Source organism: Lemur catta, chromosome 2, assembly GCF_020740605.2.
Source record: "Lemur catta isolate mLemCat1 chromosome 2, mLemCat1.pri, whole genome shotgun sequence".
Classification (NCBI taxonomy): domain Eukaryota; kingdom Metazoa; phylum Chordata; class Mammalia; order Primates; family Lemuridae; genus Lemur; species Lemur catta.
The window spans coordinates 6,612,748-6,636,414 of NC_059129.1; the positions used below are offsets into that span (position 1 = coordinate 6,612,748).

The 23,667-nt window shown below is 41.7% G+C and overlaps 1 protein-coding gene across 3 annotated transcripts in view; it reads left to right on the plus strand.

The window, feature by feature from the left end:
- The window catches only part of C2H16orf72 (chromosome 2 C16orf72 homolog), a 31,488-nt gene extending 12,694 nt beyond the window's left edge, over positions 1-18,794 (plus strand). Inside the window, exons 4-6 of one of the 3 annotated variants that reach the window (XR_006733347.1) lie at positions 10,895-11,291; positions 16,834-17,055; positions 18,451-18,794. Coding sequence is in view for 1 of the 3 variants with exons in the window: in XM_045542561.1 (XP_045398517.1) it covers positions 10,895-11,139 (245 nt within the window). In the remaining 2 variants the exon portion in view is untranslated. Of the gene's footprint in view, positions 1-10,894; positions 13,304-16,833; positions 17,056-18,450 lie in introns of those variants that run through there. The other 2 variants (XR_006733348.1, XM_045542561.1) reach the window with 2 other exon arrangements.
- The last annotated feature ends 4,873 nt before the right edge of the window (positions 18,795-23,667 follow it).

Below are 23,667 nucleotides of genomic sequence, written 5' to 3' on the forward strand. Positions count from 1 at the left end.
GAGCTTGACCTGTTCCTATTACAGAATTTCACATCTTTCTTCAAGTTTGGAAACAGTTACTTAGAGGTGTACATAGTTTGTCAGATTAATTTTAGTGCACGGTAGTGTTTGATGTAGTTGTCTTCTCTTCGTGCATTCTGATTTTCCTCCTTTACTATCAAGTGGATTTATGATTCATTCCATACTTAACAGATCTTTTTTCTGTATTATACTACTGTTCTTTCTTTAGAGGATAGTTTTAAGAAACAAAAAAGCCATGCTTGTTATCTTAGTGTGTATAGTGTATATAGTAGTAAAAAGGGCAAGCCAACACACTTCCTGGAAAAACTGCTTTATCCTCTTAACTCCCATTACATGTTCTCAAATTGAATCTGTTCAACTGTGATTTATTATTTTTCTGAACTTTGGGAGTTTTAGTGATGATACAGGAAAGGACTGTTGATAATTTTGACTTGTGTTTAAATTGTGAGGGTTTTAAAAAGCTTAAATATAAAGCTTTATGTAGAAAAATAATCTTTCCCTTCAATAAATTTATAATGTAGCACTAATACAGTATATATGGGAAACTCTTATTTCTTCTTAGGGTTCATACTTGTAAGTCACGTAATTGGAAACTTCTGTGGTGAAGTAATAAGGCCCCTTTGAAAGACTCTACTGAAACAAATTATACTGAGTTTTGTGCTTTTGTGGTTTGTGAGAACATCAGTGTATGGAGAATTCTAGTCTAATTTGAGTAATTTCATGAGAATAATTTCAATGATTCCAGTAATAGGGCATTGTTAACTAAATAGTAATATAGATTAATGACTTTAACTGGATGTTCCTATCTGATTTGTTGAATAGTCTATAAATTGAAATGAAGACTATTACAGTAATCTTTAAAATATATTTGGAAACATCTTAGAGTAAATTCAATGCCAGAATTAACCTTTACATGTAATTTGCTTAGTCAAATTATGAAGTATAAGTGAGGTCAAATTGAAGTTTTTGGAGTTCTACATTGAAGGGAGAGTCTAAATTCATGAAGTTTTTGGAGCATAAAGGGGTATGGGGAAAGAATTGATGGAGGCAGACTTGAGTTTATAGTTAATGTAAACTCACATTCCTCTTCATGTCCTATCTCTTGATAAGAGAGGACAGTATTCCCCCACAGTTTTTTCTTTATCAGCTCCTAAACACCGGCCTGCCACTGTCTCCACCAAGCACTCTGATAGATGCCTAAAACATGCCCTTTATTTGAAGAAAAATGGAAGAGACTTGAGATTCTTGTAGAGCATTTCATGTAAGCAGGGTGTGACAATAAAATAATAAGATCCCCTGATCGATACCCTCATCAGCCTTAGAGCCTAAGTTTAGCTGGACTTATGTAAACACTTTCAATGAAAACTACTTTGATGGTTAGCAAGGCTTAAAGACTAACTCAGTGCTCTGACACTTGTCTGCAATATGTTGCTTGTTTTCTGTCTACTATGGGATCTAGTCATCTGGATATTAGACTCAAGGGTACACAAGCATATACTGAATTGATTTCCAAGTTTGCCTTGTTAATCCATGTCTTAAAATAAGAACACTATTGTAAATTTTCTGAGAGCTGAATTAATAACTGGCAACTCTTTTTTATGTAAACAGAATACTTCAGATAGACCAAAAATCATCTGGACCACTTTGTGGTTCTTTGCCTACCATTCTGATTAGCCTTCTTTGCATCTCTTCCCTTTAGAGCCTCTCCTTTTCTTGGCCTCTCTTCTGCGGCCACTTCAGCTTTCCTGACCTTTCTTCAACTGCCCGAGGTTACCCGGGATTCGGGCCCTAATCACTGCCTTCTGCAGGCCCTTCAGGGCCATGTCTCTCTTCACTTCCAATTCTGTACCTCTCGTGTAGACCTTCTCTCCTGGCTGCCAGACACGTCTATCCCACTGTCCTGGTGCACATCTCCCCAGGGGGTCCCCATGGATCATCTGTCACAGGTGAAGTTCAGACTGGATTCACCATTCTGCCCCAACAGCAGCAAATACAGATCTCTTCCTCACTTAGCCATTCAGCAGGTTCTGATGTGGTAGATTCTGTGTTCTCTCTGAAAATACAGAGTGGAATATAGAGTGCTTCCTTTTTCTGTTAAGGCAAACATGTATTTGAATAATTTCTTTTAATGTCACAGATGTGGTATGTGTAAGATATTCTGGGGGCAGAAAGGGACATTTCACAATGCATTCTGGCCCTGGGTTCAGGGCAGGCCCTCTGGAGAAGGTGAGCCTGGGCTCTTGGGTGAATCTCCTTGTAGCTCTTGCTTCCCAGTCCTGGGCTATCCCAGTTGCCAGTCCATCTTTGATGAGACCACTGGAGTGATTTCTTTTTTTTTTTTTGAGACAGAGTCTCTGTTGTCCGGGCTAGAGTGCCTGGGCTCAAGCAATCCTAGTGCTTCAGCCTCCCGAGTAGCTGGGACTACAGGCATGCACCACCATGCCCGGCTAATTTTTTCTTTATATTTTTAGTTGTTCAGTTAATTTCTTTCTATTTTTAGTAGAGACGGGGTCTTGTTCTTGCTCAGGCTGGGTTTTTTTTTTTTTTTTAATCGCTGCTTAAAGTTTCTCTGCATGGCGAAGTCTGAATTTAGCATTGCATTGCAGGGACCCTTGAATACCTCTATGTTGTTTGACCACTGCCCCTTCCCCTGCCACCTGTCCTTCATCCTTTGAGACTGCTCAAACCTCACTTCTGTGACACAGCTTTCCTTCAGGTCTCTGGTTCCCTACAGCCTTCCTAAACTGTGCATCTGTTCTCCTACTTGCTTTGTTTCCGTGGCTGTTTCTTCCAAGTTGACTGGGGCTGCATTAGAGCAGGGGCCACCTCTTGTCCTTTTTTGGCTTTGTCTTTTTTGGCTTTAACAGCTTAGCAAAGAACCTGGTAAAAGTGTGTTCTGAGTTTACTACAGGGGTTAATACAGTGGTCTGTTGAGTGAATGAATACAACATGGTGGGGACCCAGAACCTCTAGAAAAAGTTGAGGCTTAGCATCCCCAGGTGACTGTAATTAGGGTAGAATGTAAGCTGTATACCTAGGAGTGCTGCAAAGTAATCTCAGATTAGAACAACTGGGCCTTATGGTGATAATGCCATTAGAGCTATTTTTTCAGTGTTTACTTTGTATTGGCACTATGCTAAGGAGGTTCTCATTTAATCCTCACATTTACCCTGGGTTATTACCACTTTAGTGATGAAGAAAGGCTTGTTTGGCTAAGATGGAATAGGTTAGTAAGTGGTAGAGTAGACACTCCAGCTCTGTCTGGCTCCAGAATGCATTTTAAATCAGCATACCTCTTATATTGATTTAGGGTTTTTGTCCACCATCACCTCTCCCCCACCCCCCTTGGTAGGGCGTAGGGAGTGGTGTAGGAAAGATCTTGAGGCTTTTCTTCTCTGAATTTCATCAGAAAATACATGAATTTTGTATCTCTTTCTGGGGTTTTCCCCTGTAAGGGAATCTGGATAAGTAGGCTTTGAAGATCAATGGTTTGTGACCTACTGTATCACTAGTTCACTGTGGTAGGGAGCATATATAGGGCTTTCTATATATAGGCTGTGTTCCCTCGTAACCTTGGGCAACATGCCTAACCGTTCCAAGCCAGTCTCCTTTGTGAAAGGAGATGTACTTTGATATTTGATAATAAGGCGAAATTAAATGAGAACCTGAGCAGATTACTAACCGTAGCACAACACTGTAGGTATTCTTTGCCTTGAGACGAGGATTGCCGGTTGACTCTTAAGTCCTGTGAGTGCAGTGCCCTCTTTGCCCCTGGATGGTGTTACTACAAAAATAGACCTGGAGCCCAGGATCTCAAGCCCCAGTCGCCTTTGCCTGCTGGGATACTTTGTGCCTCCCTATTTAGTAAGGATGACATTTTAAATTGCAGATATCACTCTGGAGGAAGGGATAATTTAAAACTTCATTGTTAATTGCTTAAATATTACTTGCTAAGATCTTGAGCTTGTTTCATGTTGACAAATGAGTGAAGTTGGTTATGTTCTCTTTCCACTCACTGGAGAGAGAGTTAGTTGCCCACACTAGTGCTGTGTCTGGAAAGCCTCAGATTGAAATGCGGGCTCCTTATTCTGGATGTCTGTCAGCATGGGGAGTAGGTGAAGGGTCCAGAGTAAGAATGGAGCATGTGTTCTAGGGAGGGGGAGCCGAATGCAGAGTCAGACACACTCTCACATCGTCTCATAGGTGGTCTTTGTAGGTTGCTGACCTTGATTCAGGCTGTTCCATAAAGATCAGACACTTCGCTTTACTTTCAAAAGTGATCTCGATGACATTCTTGACTGCAGGACTCAGAATTAACTCCATTGGGCCTGGGTTGTCTCCACAAAAATTATACATTATTTTAGACTGGGGCCTCTAGCATGCAGGGTTTGTTGTGACAGTAGGCACTGGTGGGAGCCATTACTGTCATTGGCATTTGGCTTTAAGAAATAATCTTCCCAGTTTTAAGTCCTTCCATGTTTAAAAGACAGTGGGCTACTGCATTTGCTAGCCATAAGTGCTGAGAGGGACTTGGGCAAATTCAGTCTAACCTTCAATAGGAGAATTTCAGGAAACAGCAAAAAAAAAAAAAAAAGGAAGGATTTTTTTTTTCCCTTAATGTAAGTACTTTCAGAGTTAAAGACAACAGCCCCTTAGTGTTGAAGGCTGAGGCCTTTTTGGTTTAAAAAACTCTTGTTTTCTTTGTGGATTTGGTGTTATGAGTTCTGATTTCTGCAGTTAAAGTCCTCTGCAGAAGGTATAGTTGTTTAAAAATAAAGTGTACATTGTCATGCTGTAGCCTTTCCTGTTGCCCTACATGTACTGAACAGTGAATACTAAGCACTCTATTAGAGAGGCTGGTGGTGGGGGCAGGTGATTAAAAAATGAATAAGCTAATCTCCTCAAGGAGTTTCTGGCCTAATGGAGTTAGACAGTTTAAAGTGTACAAACCCAGAGAATCAGATTAAGGCACAGTTGCATTGGGAGTTAGTAGGCTCCATTTCTGGCTTTTTTTTTTTTTTTGCCTAACAGAGTCTTTCTATGGACTACATGGAAATCCTTATTCTCTTAAATCATTGAGTTGCTTGACAGATTATTGGATCTGGAGAAACTGGATGTAAAGCCCTGTAAGAAAAATTTAAACATTTGAAATCAGATTCAGGTGTATAAGGTTGGATTGGAATTTCACCTAAAAAAAAAAAAAAAAAAAAAGTAAGACAAATTCCTAATTACACTCAAAGCATAAAACTTCTACCTTTTCTCTAGAAAAAGGAAGCTGGCTTTAGGCAGCCTGGACCCAATAGGACTTTCTTTCTCCTGAGCACAGGTTTTTGTAGCTTTTGGTTTTTTGTCAAAACGTTCATTGGCCTTCTGTGTGCCAGAGTGATATAGAAGGGAAGGTACCAAATTTTGTGAGAACATATCTTTCCTGCTAAAATTTCCTAGGCAGTTGATAACCTGTACATTTAAGAAGAAATTTAATTAGTGTTTGGTTTTCTGTCTCTCCGTCTTCCCTATCATTCTTCCATCCCTTAAGATAGCTAAATATTTAGGAATATATCTTGACATCTGACACAAGTGTTTAAGTATTTTTAAACCGGTGATACAGTATGAAAGAAACTCTTGCAATTTTCTGTTGCAGAGGATTAATTAGAACTGACCTGTGGGGGATTTATATCCATCCGTCTTTCAGAATCCTTTTTCTCCTCTGAGAAAACCCACACTGCTAGCAGTGTGTGGCACACAGCAGATTCTTAACAAATGCTTGTTGAATGTTGCAGTCTTGCATCTTCTTGAAATAACAGAACTGTTGATAGCTATTTAACAGTAAAATGTCTAAAAAACTTATATGGAAATTACAATGTAAGAGATTAATGCACCAAAGCAATCTTATAATTGTTTAAAATTCCAGAGAATCCTCTTCAATTAAATTTCTGTGAAGGCTGGAATTTCTAAATTGTGCCCTTTGTTTCAGACCAGCCTCTGAAAACAAGAAAAATTAAGGCAATTAAGATAGCATTAAAAATTTTGATGAAGAGTGGGCATTTTCTTCTTATTAAGATTAGATATTAGCTACTGAAGTGTCTGGAGGTAGGACTTCTAAATCTTCCAACATCGGTAATGCAAAATTGTCTTGAACCTGCAATAAAATTCTGTTGGACTTTTTTTTTTCATTGCAGTGAAAAAGGCAACCATGTAGCAATGCTTCAAAGCCAGTTTATTTATCCTGGTACTTACTTAAGCAGTTTAATATTTGAATTTAATTTTCTCACTAATTTTCTGATTTATAAATACTAATTTCTTGGAAAATTTGAAAATTTCCATAAATTAAAAAATTCAGTATCTTGTTATCCCATTATATAGAGATAACTGCAGCTAAATGTTTGGTGCATTTTCTTCTAGTCTTTTTTTCAATGTATAAATATTAAAATAATTTCATAGTTGAGAATCATACTGCATATGTGGTACTGTATCTTGCTTTTTTCATTTTAACGTCGTGAGCATTCTTCCCATGGCATTAAAAACTGTCTTTGAAAAATGAAAAGCATTTTGGGCTGTCAGCATAATTGAAAATGTTTTCTTGGTGTGACACATGTATCTTTGTAATTGGTTTGATTTAGTGTGCTTTACTTCAATAAAAATTCAGTATTACAATTTACAGATTGGGGTGGGGAGTGGTATCTACTTCGAATTACCAAAATCTTCTTAGTAGATTTCCTTTTTTAAATATTTGAACTCCCCTGGTACATCTAAAACACTACATTGACACTACAAGTGCTTGTGTGGCCTGGCACCTCATCACACGATTTTGTGCAAAGGGAGTGCTGTGCATCTGAATAGTGCAATTCATTTCCAATGCAAGAATGCCAGTTTCTTAGGGCTCCTAGCCAGGATGTTACCCACTTTGTTCAAGTTGTGGGATTTCAAATCCCCCTTTTCTTCGGGAGATAACACTGGAGCAGATCTGCAGAGGGCTCTGAACCTGTGCTGAGGGATCAACAGTGTGCCTTCTCACCTCCGGGGCTGTCCCTGTTCTCTCAAAGGGGCTTAAGGTGCTGAGAATCAAGTAGAGAGTGTAGACAAGCCCCAGGCCACTGGAGTCAGTGAGATTGACTGGGTTGGCATTTGCTCTTTTCTCTGCCTGTGTGTGACCTAACTATGTGCCTGGAAACTGGGATTACATGTAATTAATGCTGCAAACAGGATTTTCTTGATACCCTAAGCATGAACTTGGTATGACATTAATAGCTATGTGCCACTTTTAATAATTTGCTTTGTAACTTGGATTCTTACAACCTGGACTGTAAATTTGTTTCAGCTCCATTGTGAGCCTTCTTTTCAAAATATGATTAAATCATCCTAATCTTCCGCCACCCCCCACTCCTGCACTAATCATTTAAAATCGATGCAGAAACTTTAAAGCTGATAAGTTTATCTTGTATTGAGCAATTAAGACTTCTGTCTAATCATGCTATTTGTTCTGGTTTTGTTAATTGATATTCCCATAGCCCTTTTGAAAAAGTGTGTTTTGGGTAGAAATTAAGTTGTGTGCCCTTAGGACACACAACTTAGTTTTTTAGTTCTGAAGCATGTTTAGATTTTTCTGTACTTGTATAGGCCTGATTGTTCATGTGGCTTAGCTAAGGTTTCCTAAAGCATCTTCTAGTAGCTGTCATTGGTTTATAAAATAAAATTTGGGCTGTTTAAAATGCATATATTTTTTGGTTGTTAATCTTAATTTTTTTTTTTTTTTTGACACTGAAAAATCTTTTTGGGGAAGATTAGGTAGGTAAACTTTGAAAAGATTTTTCACTGGTAAGAGGAGATAATAAATTTGGGTAAGATGAGGTAGGCAAATTTTGAAAAGAATTTTCATTGCTATCAGAGTAGGTAGCAGGTTATGTTGCACATTGTGATTTTACCTGAGCTGCCAAGCTAAACCTTAAGTCATACACCCAATAGAAAAAGATGATTTTCCAGAAGTTACTGGGGAATTTTCAAATTGATGCCTACAGTATTTTCTTTTTCATGAAGAATAATAGGAGGAACAATAAGATACATTTGCTTGAAGTGCCCAGTTCACTTCTGATGTAGTGTTTTTATGAGCCTTCGATATTTGTCATTAGGTATTAAACATATTGCCACGGGACTCCTATGTAAACAAGAAGGGCACTGGGGTAGGGTTTTGGAATTCTTTTTGTTTCCTTTGAAATGATAAAGGGAATCCAGAATCTAATAAGTAGCCCAATTTATTACTGAATGCCCAAATTTTGCAGTATGATTACCTTAGAACCTTTTGCATTATGAAACAAGTATGAAAAAGTTTTGTTAAAGTACCTTTTAGTAGTATGTTATGGGCTATGTGATTAGGAAAAAAGGCACAGCTCTCCCCTCAAGAAGCTCATAGTCTTGGTGTGGAACTTAAAAATGCCTACAATAGGGGCAATTGAGTTTTAAACTTAATGGCGATGCTGTAAGTGGAGGGAGCCAACTGAGTTAATTCCTGTCACTGGAGAGGTGAATAAACATCAACAGCTGAGCCTTGGATTTCATGGATTTCAAAATGAGGGGTAGGATTTTAAAGTATTTTTCTTTTTCAGAATTGAATGAGAATTATGTGCCAGGCACTGTGTTGCGTTCATTAGATGATGAAAAGACACTCTCGAGACGGTTGAGTGTACCATGTTATATAAAAATAGCCCAAGGTCTATCTTTTTCTCCTTTTTAAAAAAAATCTGTGTGGGTTGGAGAAAAAGTGTAGTTCCTTTTTTGATGATACGTTTGAGATGGCCCAGTAGGCAGCTAGCAATCTGGATGTGTCCTTCAGCTCAGGAGAAGTATCTGCTCCTATAAAACATTCATACCTGTGGGTAAGCTAAGCTCAAGGATACCACCCTGATGACACCAGCCTGTCGGGGAGAGGAGAACCCCACAAAGGCCACTGAGGAAGGAGTTGGCAGGCTGGATGGCAGAAAGGAGGAGTGGAGAGTTTCAACTTCAAGCAGGAAGGAAGAGGAGCCAGCCAGAGACTAAAAGGGGGGAGCTAGTGACTTCACTCAGGGAGTGAATGTTAGAGACATGCAGTCCTGACTTTTAAAGAGCTGCAAATTGTTTGATGTTGGTAGTGCATGATTTAGTCCTAGGATGGGGTGAAGAGGGCAGGAATTAAGATAAACTGTTCAGAGATGAGGCCTTCTAAGAAGCAGGCTGGCCCTAGACCCTACAGATTACACTTGAGCAGGAGCCCTAGCTCTTGTTTACTATCTGTCGACCTGGGGTGGATTATGTAACCCTTAAACTTGGATTTTCATCTGCAGAATGGAAGTGATACAGGTGTCATAGGGTTATTTTGAGGATTAAGTTAGAAAGTACTTAATAGAGTACCTGATGCAGGAAGTACTCTAACATTAGCTCTTTCATCTTATTTTTTAAACAGGTGCTAGCCTTTGAAAAGCTTAGAGGCTAAGAGGGATACAGTTAGGTTTCCTGACCACCAGCAGGAAAGGAGCAGGCGTTTTCTGCAAGATCAGCCAGGGGACTGGTTGGATTAGTGCGGAAGGAAGAGTGGAAGGCAGCTAGAGTTAGGGAGTTGAGTACTTTAGAAGGGAGGTGTGGGCCAGAAAACATTATGGTAGAGGCCGTGGGTTTGAGAATGTTCAGAGTTCCTGGCGGAGTGAGAGCAATGGCAAGGGGAATTTACAGGTTGATTTGATGTGGTAGGAGGCAGAGAATCGTTGTTTCAACTTAAAATTCAAATTTAAACCACACAACCCTTATCAGAGATCAAACCTAAACTTACTTTAAAATCTAAGATACAAGCCCTATTCTTTGAAAACTGATTGTACTAGATCATGTTACAAATTTAGTCATTGCAAAATCCTTAGGTGGGGCTAGAATAGTGGAAGGGGAAATTCATAAGGCAGATAATCCACTGTCAGTGACGGTTCGTTTTTTTTTTTTTTTTTAAATTTGATGGTATGATTTATGTTTCCTGGCTGGACTCATGCGCATTTTTCACAGATTTATCCTGAACTTTTATGATTGGAACATAAGTTTGGCTCCTTGATTATTGAAGAGTTTTAAGGAATGGTGTCCAGCAATGAGTGCTGAGTATATTCTGGATTCAATAACTTTAAACCTTGAAATGAAAGCAAAGCAGCAGGATCTTTACAGCCTCCCTCCCCTTCTCTGAAGGATTAGAGATGATATTGATTTAGGCTGTGCTAAGGGGTATCTACCGAATACAGTTTAGACCTTGGGTGATCAAACAGCCCACTTTGTCCAGTGCAGACCTACTTTGTACCTGATGTTCCAACATAATTTTTAACAGTGACCCTTTTTTGGGGTTTGCAATGTACTATTTTGGTTAAGTTATATGGTCACCTTATCTAGAAGGGGATGTTGGAACAAGCCCACCCAAGTCTGGAAATGATTTCTTGCTCCCTTGAATACACCACACACACACTCATCAGAGGAATCTGTTGGAATGGTGAGTTTGGATACCCAAATTGTCTTTCTTTTTAAGATAAGCACCTCCTGTCCCCATCTGTAAGTTGTATACAGTACCTACCTAATAGATGGGGGAATTTCATGATATATTTGTACACCTAGCATGGTGGTTGACACTCAGTAAGTTTTCAGTAATTGGTAATTACCAATGTTGGAAATACTTGGTAGTACCAATAAAACATTTTAAATGTCAAAGCCAAATGATTTGTTTTTCTAGAGTAAAACCTGATTGCTTGCTAGTGACCCCTTACAAAGAAAATAGGCAGACATCCTTTGGCACTATGACAACATGGAAAGTAGAGTGGGTTGCTTTCAAAAGGGTTAAATAATCGAGCAACTCTAAAACCTTTTTTCTTCTTCCTAGGTCTTAGTGGTGCAATGGCTAGTATAAGCGTGCGTTCGAGTACCCCAGGCTCTCCTACACATGTAAGCAGTGGATCGAATGCTAGTCGAAGGAGAAATGGACTCCATGATGTCGATTTGAACACTTTCATATCAGAAGAAATGGCACTCCACTTGGACAATGGTGGAACTAGAAAGCGTACCTCAGCCCAGTGTGGCGATGTCATTACAGACTCACCAACCCATAAACGCAACAGAATGATCTAAACTGCAAACATTTTCACACCCACCATGCTGCTTGAAAGCCACTTGATCCTCAACATATACTATTATTGCAAAGGAAACATGAGGCCATCTTCCCTTGTTCACTGTTTAAGACAAGTGAATTCTATAGTGGTTGCCATAAAAGGAAGTTCTAGGTATTTACAGTAGATGCCTCTTGTAACTATGGCTTTCTTAAAACTATAATCCTAGCAGAGGATATCAGATATCGTGTAGTCGTTAGCAAGATCATCATAGGCAAACATATATCCGTTCCAAGGCTAAAAGTGACCTTAACTGTATTTATTCTCAAAGGGAAAGGAAATATCAGATGTTTATTTGGTTATAGAATGCCTTTTCTTTCTTTTTTTTTTTTTTGGTCCATTTCCTGATGTGTTGAGTATTTTGCTTCAACAGTATTGCCAGGTTCCTAAAATCGTCTAAAAACATGATTTGGCTTCCATTTTTGCAGTAGTACTGTACCATGCACCTGGTTTCTATATAGTAACAGTGTGCAACTTCTAATTATTGGACTGTGCCCTATCTAGTTTTCAAAGCAGTTTCTAATTCTGGTGATTGTGTGATGTAAAGAGGTGCTATGATGGTCATGCAATTAATACTTAATATTGAATCAATACACAGAACTTTGTTGGATTCACTTTGTGTGTGTTAGTGCTCTAAAAGTAGCAATATTATTAAACTGCCCCCAGATTAACCCTGTAGGCTTGAAATATTCAGTTTTAAGACAAGTACTACTTCCTATGCTGGGTACTTTCCTTATGGTAAATGTAAACATGTAGACTGCATTCAAGGTGACCTAAAGTAGAGAGGTCATGAACTTTGAGAATGGGCTTCCTTTTTGGTTCAGTGTTAGTGAGAGGGAGATGGATGGTGGGGGTAGGTATTCCAGTCTCATAACCCGTTTCACGTTTTTCATGGATGCCCTGCTTTATGTAGTTTCCATGGAATGTGTGGAAGATGATACAGCTCTCTTTTATCTACTAATGTGATCACAACTTCAACAGCAAAACCCCTCTCCCCCTGTCCCTACAGTTCCTCTCCTAAAAGGTGCAGTTTGGAATCTCATTCTGGAAAAAAGATGGAATCGCATGGAGGTTCTCTAGATGTTAGGTAGACCTAAATAAAAGTTCTCAGTAGATTCCTCTTTTGAGTAAATATAAGACCTCTTGTAGCTACAATGTTTTAGAGCATGTTTCATCTTCATTTTTAATATCTTGAACTGAATGGTAGTGTTTTTTAGATGAAGAACTGATGTCAGCCTGCCAGGTACTGTAATTTATTCTATCATATTATATTATATATCAAGTAGGACAGTGAAAAATGTTTCCTTGCAAACTTGTAGTCCAGTATCAGTTACTTCCTATTTTTATCCTTAAAAGACCATTGCAAATCAGTGTAAGGGTTTTTCCAGTAACTACTCACAGCACTTTGTTAAAGTTTGCAATTTCCGCAGCCATTTAGTATCTTTTTGTGAAGAAACTTGGCTAAGTTAACCATAATATTCATTGACTGGGTGGGATGTGAATGGAATGTTAGAAATGTTGTGTGAATTGAGGTTCTGTATTCATTATAGATTATAGCCCTTATTTAAAAAAGTAAACTCCATACTAAAACTAGGAATGAAAGTGAGGTATTTCTAAATTTTTGCAAAAGTGGATCATTTTTTTTTGTTTGAATATAATAGCAGGAAGAATTATAGTGATCTGTCATTTTACCTGAAACGGACAAGCCTATGTATTATGAATACTTTCAAGCTTCCCTTTGGAATATACCAAGAAATGCATTTGGAGTTACCTTTGGTTTTTCAATCGTTGTAAATTTAGATTCTGGAATTGGGTTTTGGTGGTGTGATGTGTTGCTCACAAGTGGCCAGAACTCCTGTTCCTGAAGGATTTTGAGATTGAGGAACACATATTTAATCTCCTTTTTATGCCTTGGTTCTAGTTCCTCTTTCCAAATTGAATAACAGTTTTTTTGGTTGTTTTGTTTAAGTTGGTGCTCTGAAGCTTAATCTCAGTACCCTTTACTCTGAATTGTCAAATTTTGATAAAACATGTGCCATTTTCTTTGGTAAGAAAGCAGGTCTTAATGTCTGCCAGAACACAATTTATATGCCTTATTGGCTCCATTAAACTTTTAAAAAACTTTAGCATTTGTTACTTTTTTCTGTTGCATTTAATCTCAAATGCACCCAATGCACTTGTCGCCTAATTATAGCTTTTCTCCTCCTCTGTCCCATTGCTCTCTCCTGTACCCCCAGTGCAGTCACCCAAGGCCCACCAGTGGAAAGGGAAATGATTTATCTTAGGAAAGCTTAGTTCTGACGGCTAGATTATTGAAGGATTTCTTTGTGCTAGTTTAGATGCAAAACAAATCATGGAAGATTGCATCCTTGTGTGGTACTCTTTAAAAATGATGCTGACTTTTTCAGTCACTTGAGAACAGTGTAGGCTGAATCTAACAACCGAGCAGTTTAGTCTGGGGGAACAGGGCCTCTCTTCGTTGTAAGCTAGGTTCTCCGAGGTTCTCCGATTCTTTTGGGCATTGTAGCTCATTGGTGCTGCTCCTGTCACCCTAACTTGGCATGAGCAGGTTGAATTCATCCTTACACGGCAGCGTTCTGAGCATGGCTGAAGTGTTAATTATGTTTAATATTTTATAGAGAGAAATTAATGGAAAGCATTTTGGCTGAATCTAAAGACCTGCAGTCAAATTCTTCAATGTGGTTTACACAACTGGAATAGTGATGCACACCTTAAATCATAAAATGAATAAATCGTTAAAAAAAAACCCCCAAAAAAACCTATGGGACTTGTCTGCAGTTTTGTTTTGGTCATCACATCCGCATGACTGTTTGATGAAATCAAATGAAGTTCAGGCTTTAAAAAAATTAGCATTCTAAATTTTTTTCTTAAGTTCCGTTGGAACTCATTAAACTTAAATAATTGTTGGCTTTGGGCCTGAAGGTTTCCCTTCAGCAATGAAAGCTGGGCTAGCTTCCTTTATGGTAAGAGGAGGTGGCCAGTGTGTGACCTAGAGGGTTAGTCAACCTCAGACAGTAGTTAAGGTACAAGATGCCAAGAGATTTGAAATGGGGCCTTTCGTTGGGGACATGGTCAGCACAGTTAATTTTAGGAGATTATTGTGAACAGAATCATTACATTTTTGGCATGGCTGCTATCAGTACTGGTGACTATGTTAGATTAATCTCATTGCATTTTGTTTGCTACCGTCTGTTAGAACCTGGCACTCATTAGATTAATTACTGAAGTTATCTCATTTTGGTGAGGTTGGGAATCTTGGGAATCTTCAGAGAGATGTTCTGGACTCCTGGTATGAAGTGACTTGAAAGGTGCTGCCATAGGAAATCTTTAAAGTTAAAAGAAACTTAAGGTTCATCTGTTTAGTTGAAGGAGGTTATTCTGATCAGATGATTATAGTACCCTGTCAGAGCTTTGATAGTTCAGATGACCTTACCCCGTAAGGCCAGCTTCCAGACTCCCCTCTGGAATATTTGAGGTTTGTGATGTTTTAGTGGGTGACAGTATTTGAGAGAGGCGCAGGCCTGAGCGCTCAGGCTGGCTGTCATACCATACTTTGTACTGGTGTGTTTGGCATGGTGAGGTTTACCTCTTATGATGGGACCTGCATGCTTTTTGTGAAGCTCAGTAGATGGCAGCATGTGACCTGGCAAAACTAGGTTTTATTGATGCTATTCTGAGTTTACGATGGCCCCTTGTTTTAACTATATTGATTTAGTGCTTTAAAAAATATTTAAAGCTGCAAAAATTTAGCTGCACAGTGACTTGTAGTATAGGCAAATCTTGCTGTATCGGATATACATGGTGAAATTTTATGACTGAATAGTATGCTCTTGTATGGATGGGCCTTCGTGTAGGTCCCAGTTTTCCATAATCAGTAGTAGTGCAGCAGTGAATATTCTGATTTCTTTGCATTTTTACAGGATAAATTTCTGCAGATGAAATTGCTGGGTCAAAGGAATTAATACTGAAATACTGGTAGGTCCTGCCAAAGTTCCTTCTGCAAGGTGCTGGTTAACACTTCGATCAACATGGTCATATGAATGCCTCTAGGCCGGGTGCGGTGGCTCAGACCTGTAATCCTAGCACTCTGGAAGGCCGAGGCGGGTGGATCATTGAGCTCATAAGAATGTCCCTACATCTTAGCCAGTGTTGGGTACTACATTTCTTGGAGGCAGATGTGATCTTAATGATTTTAATGTTCTTTTTGCCTTCTCCTATGAAGGAATATTTTTTTGCTTGATACCATGTGGGTTTGAATGCACACTGCACCACTAGGTGTGGGAACTTAGGTAAGTTTACTTCTCTGGGCTCAGTTTCATCATGTGTGAAATAATAGAAAAGAAGATCTTGGGAACTAAAATGACTTGAATTTCTTGGACATTGGATACCTTTACATCTGTATTTGTAATCCTCATTCCATCAATGGAGCCCTTGAGAACTCTGGAATGTGGCTAATAGTTTATTTCAACATGCCATTGAAAAATTAGAACACATATACTTAAAATTTAAAAAAAAATTTTTTTATAGAGATAGGGTCTTGATCTGTAGTCCAGGCTGGAATGCAGTGGTGTGGTCACAGCTCACTGCAGCCTTAAACTCCTTCCGCTGCCTCAGCCTCCCAAATAGCTGGGACTACAGGTGTGCTGCTGCCACGCCCAGCTAATTTTTGTTATTTTTTTGTAGAGACAGGGTCTTGCCATGTCACCCCAGGCTGGTCTCCAACTCCTGACCTTAAGCGATCCTCCCACCTCAGCCCCCTAGTGCTGGGATTACAGGCATGAGCCACCACACCTGGTTCACATGTACATTTTTATGAAGAAAATTAAGGCAGACATTAATGTAAAGGCGCGTTTGGCTTGTCCTCTCCTTCACCCTCCCCAAAGGGTGCTGGTGTGTGTGCTGTGCATCGTGACGGCATTGGCTGCAGGCCCTGCAGCTACGACTGCAGTTGTTTGTGAGGGCTGTGGCAATTCTTTGGTTTTTAGGTTTGGTGTGCGTGTTTTCTTTGCTGCTGGAAGTGTGGAACTGCCTTGGGGAGTTTCAGGAGTCTCAGGTTTTATCCAGCTTCAGCAACGAGGAGGGCTTAGCAGGATGAGAACAGAGTTTTGCAGCCTGACTAAGGAAGAAGGGTTTGGGGGGCACTTGGCAGCCAGCCATCACTGGTTTCCCTGGGCTGCTTTTAGCACCCTGGGGCCCTGTGACCTCAGTGGTATTTGCATTTGGACTCATAATCCAGGGGTCCTCCATAAAATCCACCAAGGTATGTATCACTGTCACTTTGAGCTTTGAGGAAAGATTCTTAGACCATTGATACCTCTTCCTCAGGAGTGGTGGTGCCAGGGCTGAGGTTCCCTGGGGGGAGATGGTATCACCTTTGAACCTGACTGTCCTTGAGTGCAGTGGGAAGAGGTTGATCACTTTTTTCCAGTCTCTTCTCCCCAGGGTGAATGTCCAGATCACAATTAATGGTTGTGTTGATTTCAGGGTGTATTTAGAAATTTGTAACTATGAAAAGGTTCTCATTTGCTGTTTGAGGCCTCTTAGGTTAACAAATGTTGTATAGAACTGTGTTTGCTTACACAATTACATTTGATATGTGAAGGCTTTGCCTCTTGTCCGTCTCATTGTTTCTCAGATGTTTTGGACTGCGATCCGTTGTAAGAAACCTTTTGTGAATAGACACACAGCATAACCGAAACAAGTCTCAGAAAGCAGTCCTCACCTTTCTGTATACGATGTACTCCACTTTAGAGTTTCTTGCTGTTCTGCTGGACAGTATGCTGTATTTGACCAACTGCATTAATTTCACAACCAGCTTGAAACCCTTGGCTCTCTGGGCATCAGTAGCTGGCACAAGGTAAGCATGGACATTTCTTGAATGAGTGGATCAAAGGTAGGTTGAAAAAGTTTTCTAGGCCGGGCGTGGTAGCTCTCACCTGCAATCCCAGCACTGTGGGAGGGCGAGGCAGGAGGATCACTTGAGGTCAAGAGTTCGAGACCAGCCTGAGAAAGAACAAGACCCTGTCTCTACTAAAAATAGAAAAATTAGCTGGGCATTGTGGTGTGTACCTATAGTCCCAGCTACTCAGGAGGCTGAGGCAGGAGGATCGCTTGAGCCCAGGAGTTTGAGGTTGCTGTGAGCTAGGCTGATGCCACGGCACTCTAGGCTGGGTGACAGCCAGACTCTTTCTGCAAAAACAGTTTTCTAGGTTTCACAAAAAACTGCCAATTTTTCCTTCTCTTGGGCCTTCAGTTTGTCAAGAATTAATGTGTGGTTAATAACGACCAGGACTTTGGGGTCAGTGAGGTAGAGGGGAGAATTCCAGCTTTACCACTGCTGGCCTGCCTTCCTGGGGCCCTGCCTTGGGGCTCTGGTGAGCAGAGGATGCCTGGTGCACACGTGCCCAATCTAATGGGTGTTAGCCATTAGATTGCTGTCATCCGGCTGGACAGAATTCCTTTCTCAGTCAGGGATGCTCTCCCTTGGGTTCGGCACTAGCCTGCAACCTCAGTTTCTTGCTGTCTCGTCTCTTCTCTCTAATTTTGTGATTCTCAACCTTTCCTGCATATTAGAATCAGCCATGGATGTGTACCCCGGGAAAACTAGATGGAACTCCTTGGGGTGGGCCCAGGCACCAAGATATTTTAAGCTTCACCGGTAGAGAACCACTGTCCAGGGACCTCTGGTGTGTGCTGCAGAGGGGACTGTTGCTTTGGCTCTTTTCCAGAGTGTTACCTGGGTAGGTGGCTGATGGCACTGGGCTCCTTGGGGCCAGCCTTGAGGCTGAGGGCAGTTGGTCCTGTCAGAGGACTCAGCCGTTCCTCTGGGGCCCCCTGCCACCCACCTGCGGTCCCTCAGGCTGTGAGGAAGTCTGAGCACGGTCATAGCTTTCCTCTGGGCTTGGCAGGAGGAATTTGGCACCCACAGGCCCCAGGGCATGGTGAGTCATGGCCCACCAGGCGTGACCCAGCAGCTATGCCCAGGAGATGTCTTTCTGAATCTGGTGGGGCTTTGTCACCTTCGAGCAAGTTGAACATACAGATTCCTGGACTCGCCACCTACACACACACACTGAATCCAAAGTTCTGGCTAGGTAGGACAAGGTATCCCCAAAAAGGACAAATAAAAGAAGAAAACAAGGTTGCAAGTCCTACCACCTATTTGTTTGTTTACATGGGGGGGGTGGGTAATTATACAGAAAGTTACAGATAAGTCTTTGGAGGGTCTCCTGTTTCTGGATGTCATGTGCAGGTGAGCCTGGAGCCACTGCGGCGTCTTGCAACCACCGGGGGACACAACCAAGGTCAAGGCAGGTGGATTCAGCAAACGGCAAGATCCTTGGTCCTGAAACTCGGCCAACGTCTCGTGAACTGCGCTGGAGTCCTGTTGAGCAGAGCAGCTTCCTGCCCACCTTGCTGCAGACCCCACATCTTCCTACCCATTCCAGAGTTACCAGTCATACTTCACAAAATGCTTGTACCTATGCAGATATACTGTATTCCGGAATAACATAGAAAAGGGGTCACACACACTGTGCGCTGCACTTTTTTCCCCCAATTAAAATAGATCAGAGCCCTTTCTCTTACCGGCCTGCACAGATCTGGATCTTTTATTATGTAAAGAATATTGTCACGGAAAAGGGCGAACAATTACTGAGTGTGCTGTTATCTCTGTTTACCAGGTGAGGAGGTTGAGGTTTAGCTGAGAGAGCCTTCGTGAGGCCCCGGCGTGGGCACTGGGCCACTGCCCAAGTTGACCAAAAGATTCCCGTGCGACTTGCTTGACCTTGGTCAACTCAGATGAAGCTGGGTTGAGTTTGAGGCCTTCCCTCATTCCACACCATTCTGTGACACGAGCAAATGCTGAAATCTCCCGCCACCCAGGGGGCCATGCACCCACAAGCCTGGCTCCCATAGGGGCATCTGAGGTCAGCCTGGAGCCCTAGGCTGGGAACCCTACATTCTCCTGTGGCAACTCACTTCCTGTTTGGGCCTCCCTGGGGACAGGCGGGGCCTGCCTGGCAGGGCTTGTCCTGGGAGGTGCCTGGTGGTGGTGGTGGGGTGCTGACCAGTGGGCCCTAAATGCAGCCAGGGTTTGAACCCAGGGAGTCTGCTGCCAGATCCCAGTCGAGACGCCCCGATTTTCAGTTACCTGAAGGAGCCACTCCCTTCCCCACTAGGGTCCAATCCTGGTCAGTTGGCCATTTGGACCCAGAAGGACCCATACTGCAGGGACCTTACTTGCTAACCTTGTTAAAGTTTCTGCCGGGTCTGGAACTGGGTGACCATACCCTGGGCTGACTGAGAGTCATTTGCCAGATGCTGGCGGGGACAGGTGAGTGAGCCGACCTGGCAGCTGGAGATGACTGATTTGCAGAATGCACATCTGTTTAAGGACACTCAACACCACGTATTTAAAAACAGACCATGTTGACCTGACCAAGTACATCTGTGCTTGGAAGGTCGAGGCAGGAGGATCACTTGAGGCCTGGAGTTCGAGACCAACCTGGGCAACATAGCAAGACCCAACTCGACAAAAACTAAGAGTGTGGTGTTGCTCGTCTGTAGTCCCAGCTACGTGGGAGGCTGAGGCAGGAGGATTGCTTACACCCAGGAATTTGAGGTTGCTGTGAGCTATGCTCACACCACTGCACTCCAGCCTGGGTGACGGAGCGAGACCCTGTCTCTGAAAAACAAAAAACAGAAAAAGCCCCCCCAAAACTCATGGGGACATGCTCATAATATGATGAGAATAAATGTTAGCTACTATCATTAGTATTGGTCGTTGAAACTCTCAAACGATCTTCCTTCCGTTCATCACTCAGTTGACAAATATCCCAGCGTCTGGGGTCCCTGTCTGGCTGCACGAATGTGAGCCAGGTGGGGAAGGCTGTGGGGCCAGTGGTCCCTGGGCTTCTCCCTGCCCTCCGGTGAGCGGCGTCAGGACTCACAGAAGCCCTCCTTCCCGTCTCGGCGCCCCCCGCGGCCTGCAGCCGGCTGTTTCTGGCTCGGCACTGCCATCTCGTGGCTCCTGGACCACAGCGCATCTGCCCCTTCCAGCACCTCACTCAACACTGGGCTGCAGCCCCCTGGGGGAGAGGGGGTCCCCTCATCACTGCACATGCCGCTCCCTGGAAAGGCCAATTTTTTTCTGGAAGCCTCTGAGAATGTCAACTTTAGAGAGACCCTTCAAAATGCCGCGTGTCAAGATCCTTAGGTGGATCGAGGAAGCCTGTGGGACAGTGCTTCTTAAAATGTGGCCATTGGACCTGTATCAGCGTCATCTGGGGGGAGACAGTTAATAATAAAGATTTTAGGGTCCATTCCCTAGCCCCTGACTCAGACCGTGCAGGGGGGAGAAGGGATGTTGAATATCTAAATTTTATGGGGGCGGGAAAGAGTAAATAAATGAATTTTAAGACACTTCCCAGGTGATTCTGGTGCACGCTGAAGTTTGAGAACCATTGACCTGGACCAGAAATACTTCATGATTTGGTGATGGTGGGCTTGGCACAGACCCTCTCCCTGGAAAAATACACATAGATACGTTTCAGGGGGTTTCTGGACTCTTTGAGGCTCACTCCTGTGTCCATGGACTGAAGTTAAGAGTCTCTTCTCTGGCTGGGCACGGTGGCTTATGCCTGTCATCCTAGCACTCTGGGAGGCCGAGACGGGCGGATTGTTTGAGCTCAGGAGTTCGCGATCAGCCTGAGCAAGAGTGAGACCCCCGTCTCTACTAAAAATAGAAAGAAATTATATGGACAACTAAAAAAAATATATAAAAAATTAGCCGGGCATGGTGGCACATGCCTGTAATCCCAGCTACTTGGGAGGCTGAGGCAGGAGGATTGCTTGAGCCCAGGAGTTTGAGGTTGCTGTGAGCTAGGCTGATGCCACAGCACTCTAGCCAGGGCAACAGAGCAAGACTCTGTCTCCAAAAAAAAAAAAGAGTCTCTTCTCTGATTTAACCCAAGGTTCAAATGAGGCCACCAACGATCAAGTGTTTATTGGCCATATATATATATATATATATATATATATATATATATATATATATATATATATATATAAACAGGATCTTGCTCTGTTGCCCAGGCTAGAGTGCCGTGGCGTCAGCCCAGCTCACAGCAACCTCAGACTCCTGGACTCAAGCGATCCTCCTGCCTCAGCCTCCTGAGTTGCTGGGACTACAGATGCACACCACCATGCCCTGATAATTTTTAAACTTTTTGTGGAGACCTGGTCTTGAACTCCTGGGCTTAAGCAATCATCCTGCCTGGGCCTCCCCGAGTGCTGGGATTACAAGCGTGAGCCACCACACCCAGCCTACCTCATAGATTTCTTGGGAAGATTAAAAGAGCTATGGTATGCAATTTGCCTCTTGCAAGTGCATATTGTGATGGCATATTGTAAACATCCCGTGAACATTGGCTTTTTACCATTAACTTCTCTAGCATCTAATTATAATAACTGTCCCTCATCCCCATGAGAGCTCTCGAGACGAATTCTGGAAAGAAAAATGATCAAGATCATGTGGATTGAGTTCAAGTGGCAAAAAAAAAAAAAAAAATTGTGTTACCTTTTTTTTGGTTCCAATGATAAAAAAAGAAAATGGTCTAATTGTAAACAATGAATGCAACTAGAAATGATATCATTTGAGCTCTTCTGTTCTCCTGTCTACTATTTTTAGCTGACAATACACATTTGCATGGTGTTTTATAATAATTGGAAGAAAAGTCATTCTTTCAAATAGCTGTGTTTACAAACACACAGCTCAATTGTTCCACATTTGAACCCCAGCCTTTCAAAACAATTTAGTCACATTCTTCAACCTAGCTTTCTCCATTTTCAAAAATATGTCGGGACATTTTTTTTTAAAGAGCCAATGCTCCTCATTTAACTTTGTGCTTTGTATGGGTGATCCATGTATCAAACATTCAGTGGTATCTCCTGTGTCCAATCAATGTTTGTTGACACAAATGTTGATGGTTTCTGAGATCCCGTCTAGCTCTCACATTCTTTCATTCTGCAAAATGTTGCCAATCTTCAGAACACAAACTTTGATTCTTAAGGAATCCCAAGGGAAAAAGAACAAGAACAGCAAAATTGGAGAAAGGGAAAATTGTTATAAGGTTCATTATCAACCGATGAAAGGAAAAAGAAAGTAAAAATCAAGAGAATTCCTCTTTAATGTTTAATAAACCACAAAAATTTAACATTATTGAATATCACATTTGGGGGAAGATAATGCCTGCTAGTGCTCTACATTGATATAGTTTTTAAAAAGTAGGCTAGGCACAGTGGCTCATGCCTGTAATCCTAGCACTTTGGGAAGGTAAGGCAGGAGGATTGCTTGAGGCCAGGAGTTTGAGACTAGGCTGAGCAACACAGCGAGACATGGTTTCTACAAAAATAGAAAATCAGCCAGGGGTGGTGGGGCGCACCTGTAGTCCCACTATTTGGGAGGCTGAGGCAGGAAGATCACTTGAGTCCAGGAATTTGGGGTTTCTGTGAGCTGTGATGACACCACTGCACTCTAGCCCGGGAGACGGAGAAGATGCTGTGACAAAAACAAACACAACAACAACAACAACAAAATAAAAACCAGTAAGTACTAATATTTTGATTATAGGATAAAGCAGTGTTTTATATATTGACTCATAAAGAGAAAATATTTTATGTACAACTATAGAGAAACTGCCGTACATATAGCTTCAATTTGTAAGTGTTTTTTAAAGTCCACCGAGTTGTTTGATATGTAAAGTGGAAAATATTTTCTCTGTGGAAAATAGTAAAATGATAACATTTCCTAAGCTAACCCAACAAGCCTATGTACATAGCTGAATGACACACTTAAAAATGTGGTCTGAGTGCTGGGGTCTAGGAGAAACTTTAGCTTCATTTATTGAAATAGCCATGTTTTTCTTAAAATAGGAAATTAAGGTACATGAAATAAAATTCCTATTCATCTTGCCTCTTATTCTTTTTTTTTTTTAACAGTTTAAATGCTAGTTCACACATTTGTTTTTTATTATATTTGAAAAATTAATTATGCTGCTAAGAGTAGGGAAACCTTAATATCTTGGAAATAGCCACTTATTTCAGGTAGTTGAGTTTGTTGGCCAAGTATAAATTCTACATTTGGGATCAACACTTCAGTTGTACAAGGATGCCAATGATTTGACTTAAGACTGGGCGGCTTAAAACAATAGGAATTTATTCTCTCACAGTTCCGGAGGCCAGAAGTCCAAAATCCAGGCGTGCACAGGGCTGGTTCCTTCTAGAGGCCGAAGGAGGATCTGTCCCACGCTTCTCTCCTAGACTCCAGGGGCTGCCGCAATCCCGGGCTCTCCTTGGTGTGTGGCAGCATCACCCCAATCTCCGCCTCTGCCATCACACGACATTCTCTTTATGTGTCTGTGTCCAAATTTCTATCTTCCTATGAGTCGTTGGGTTTAGGGCCCTCCCT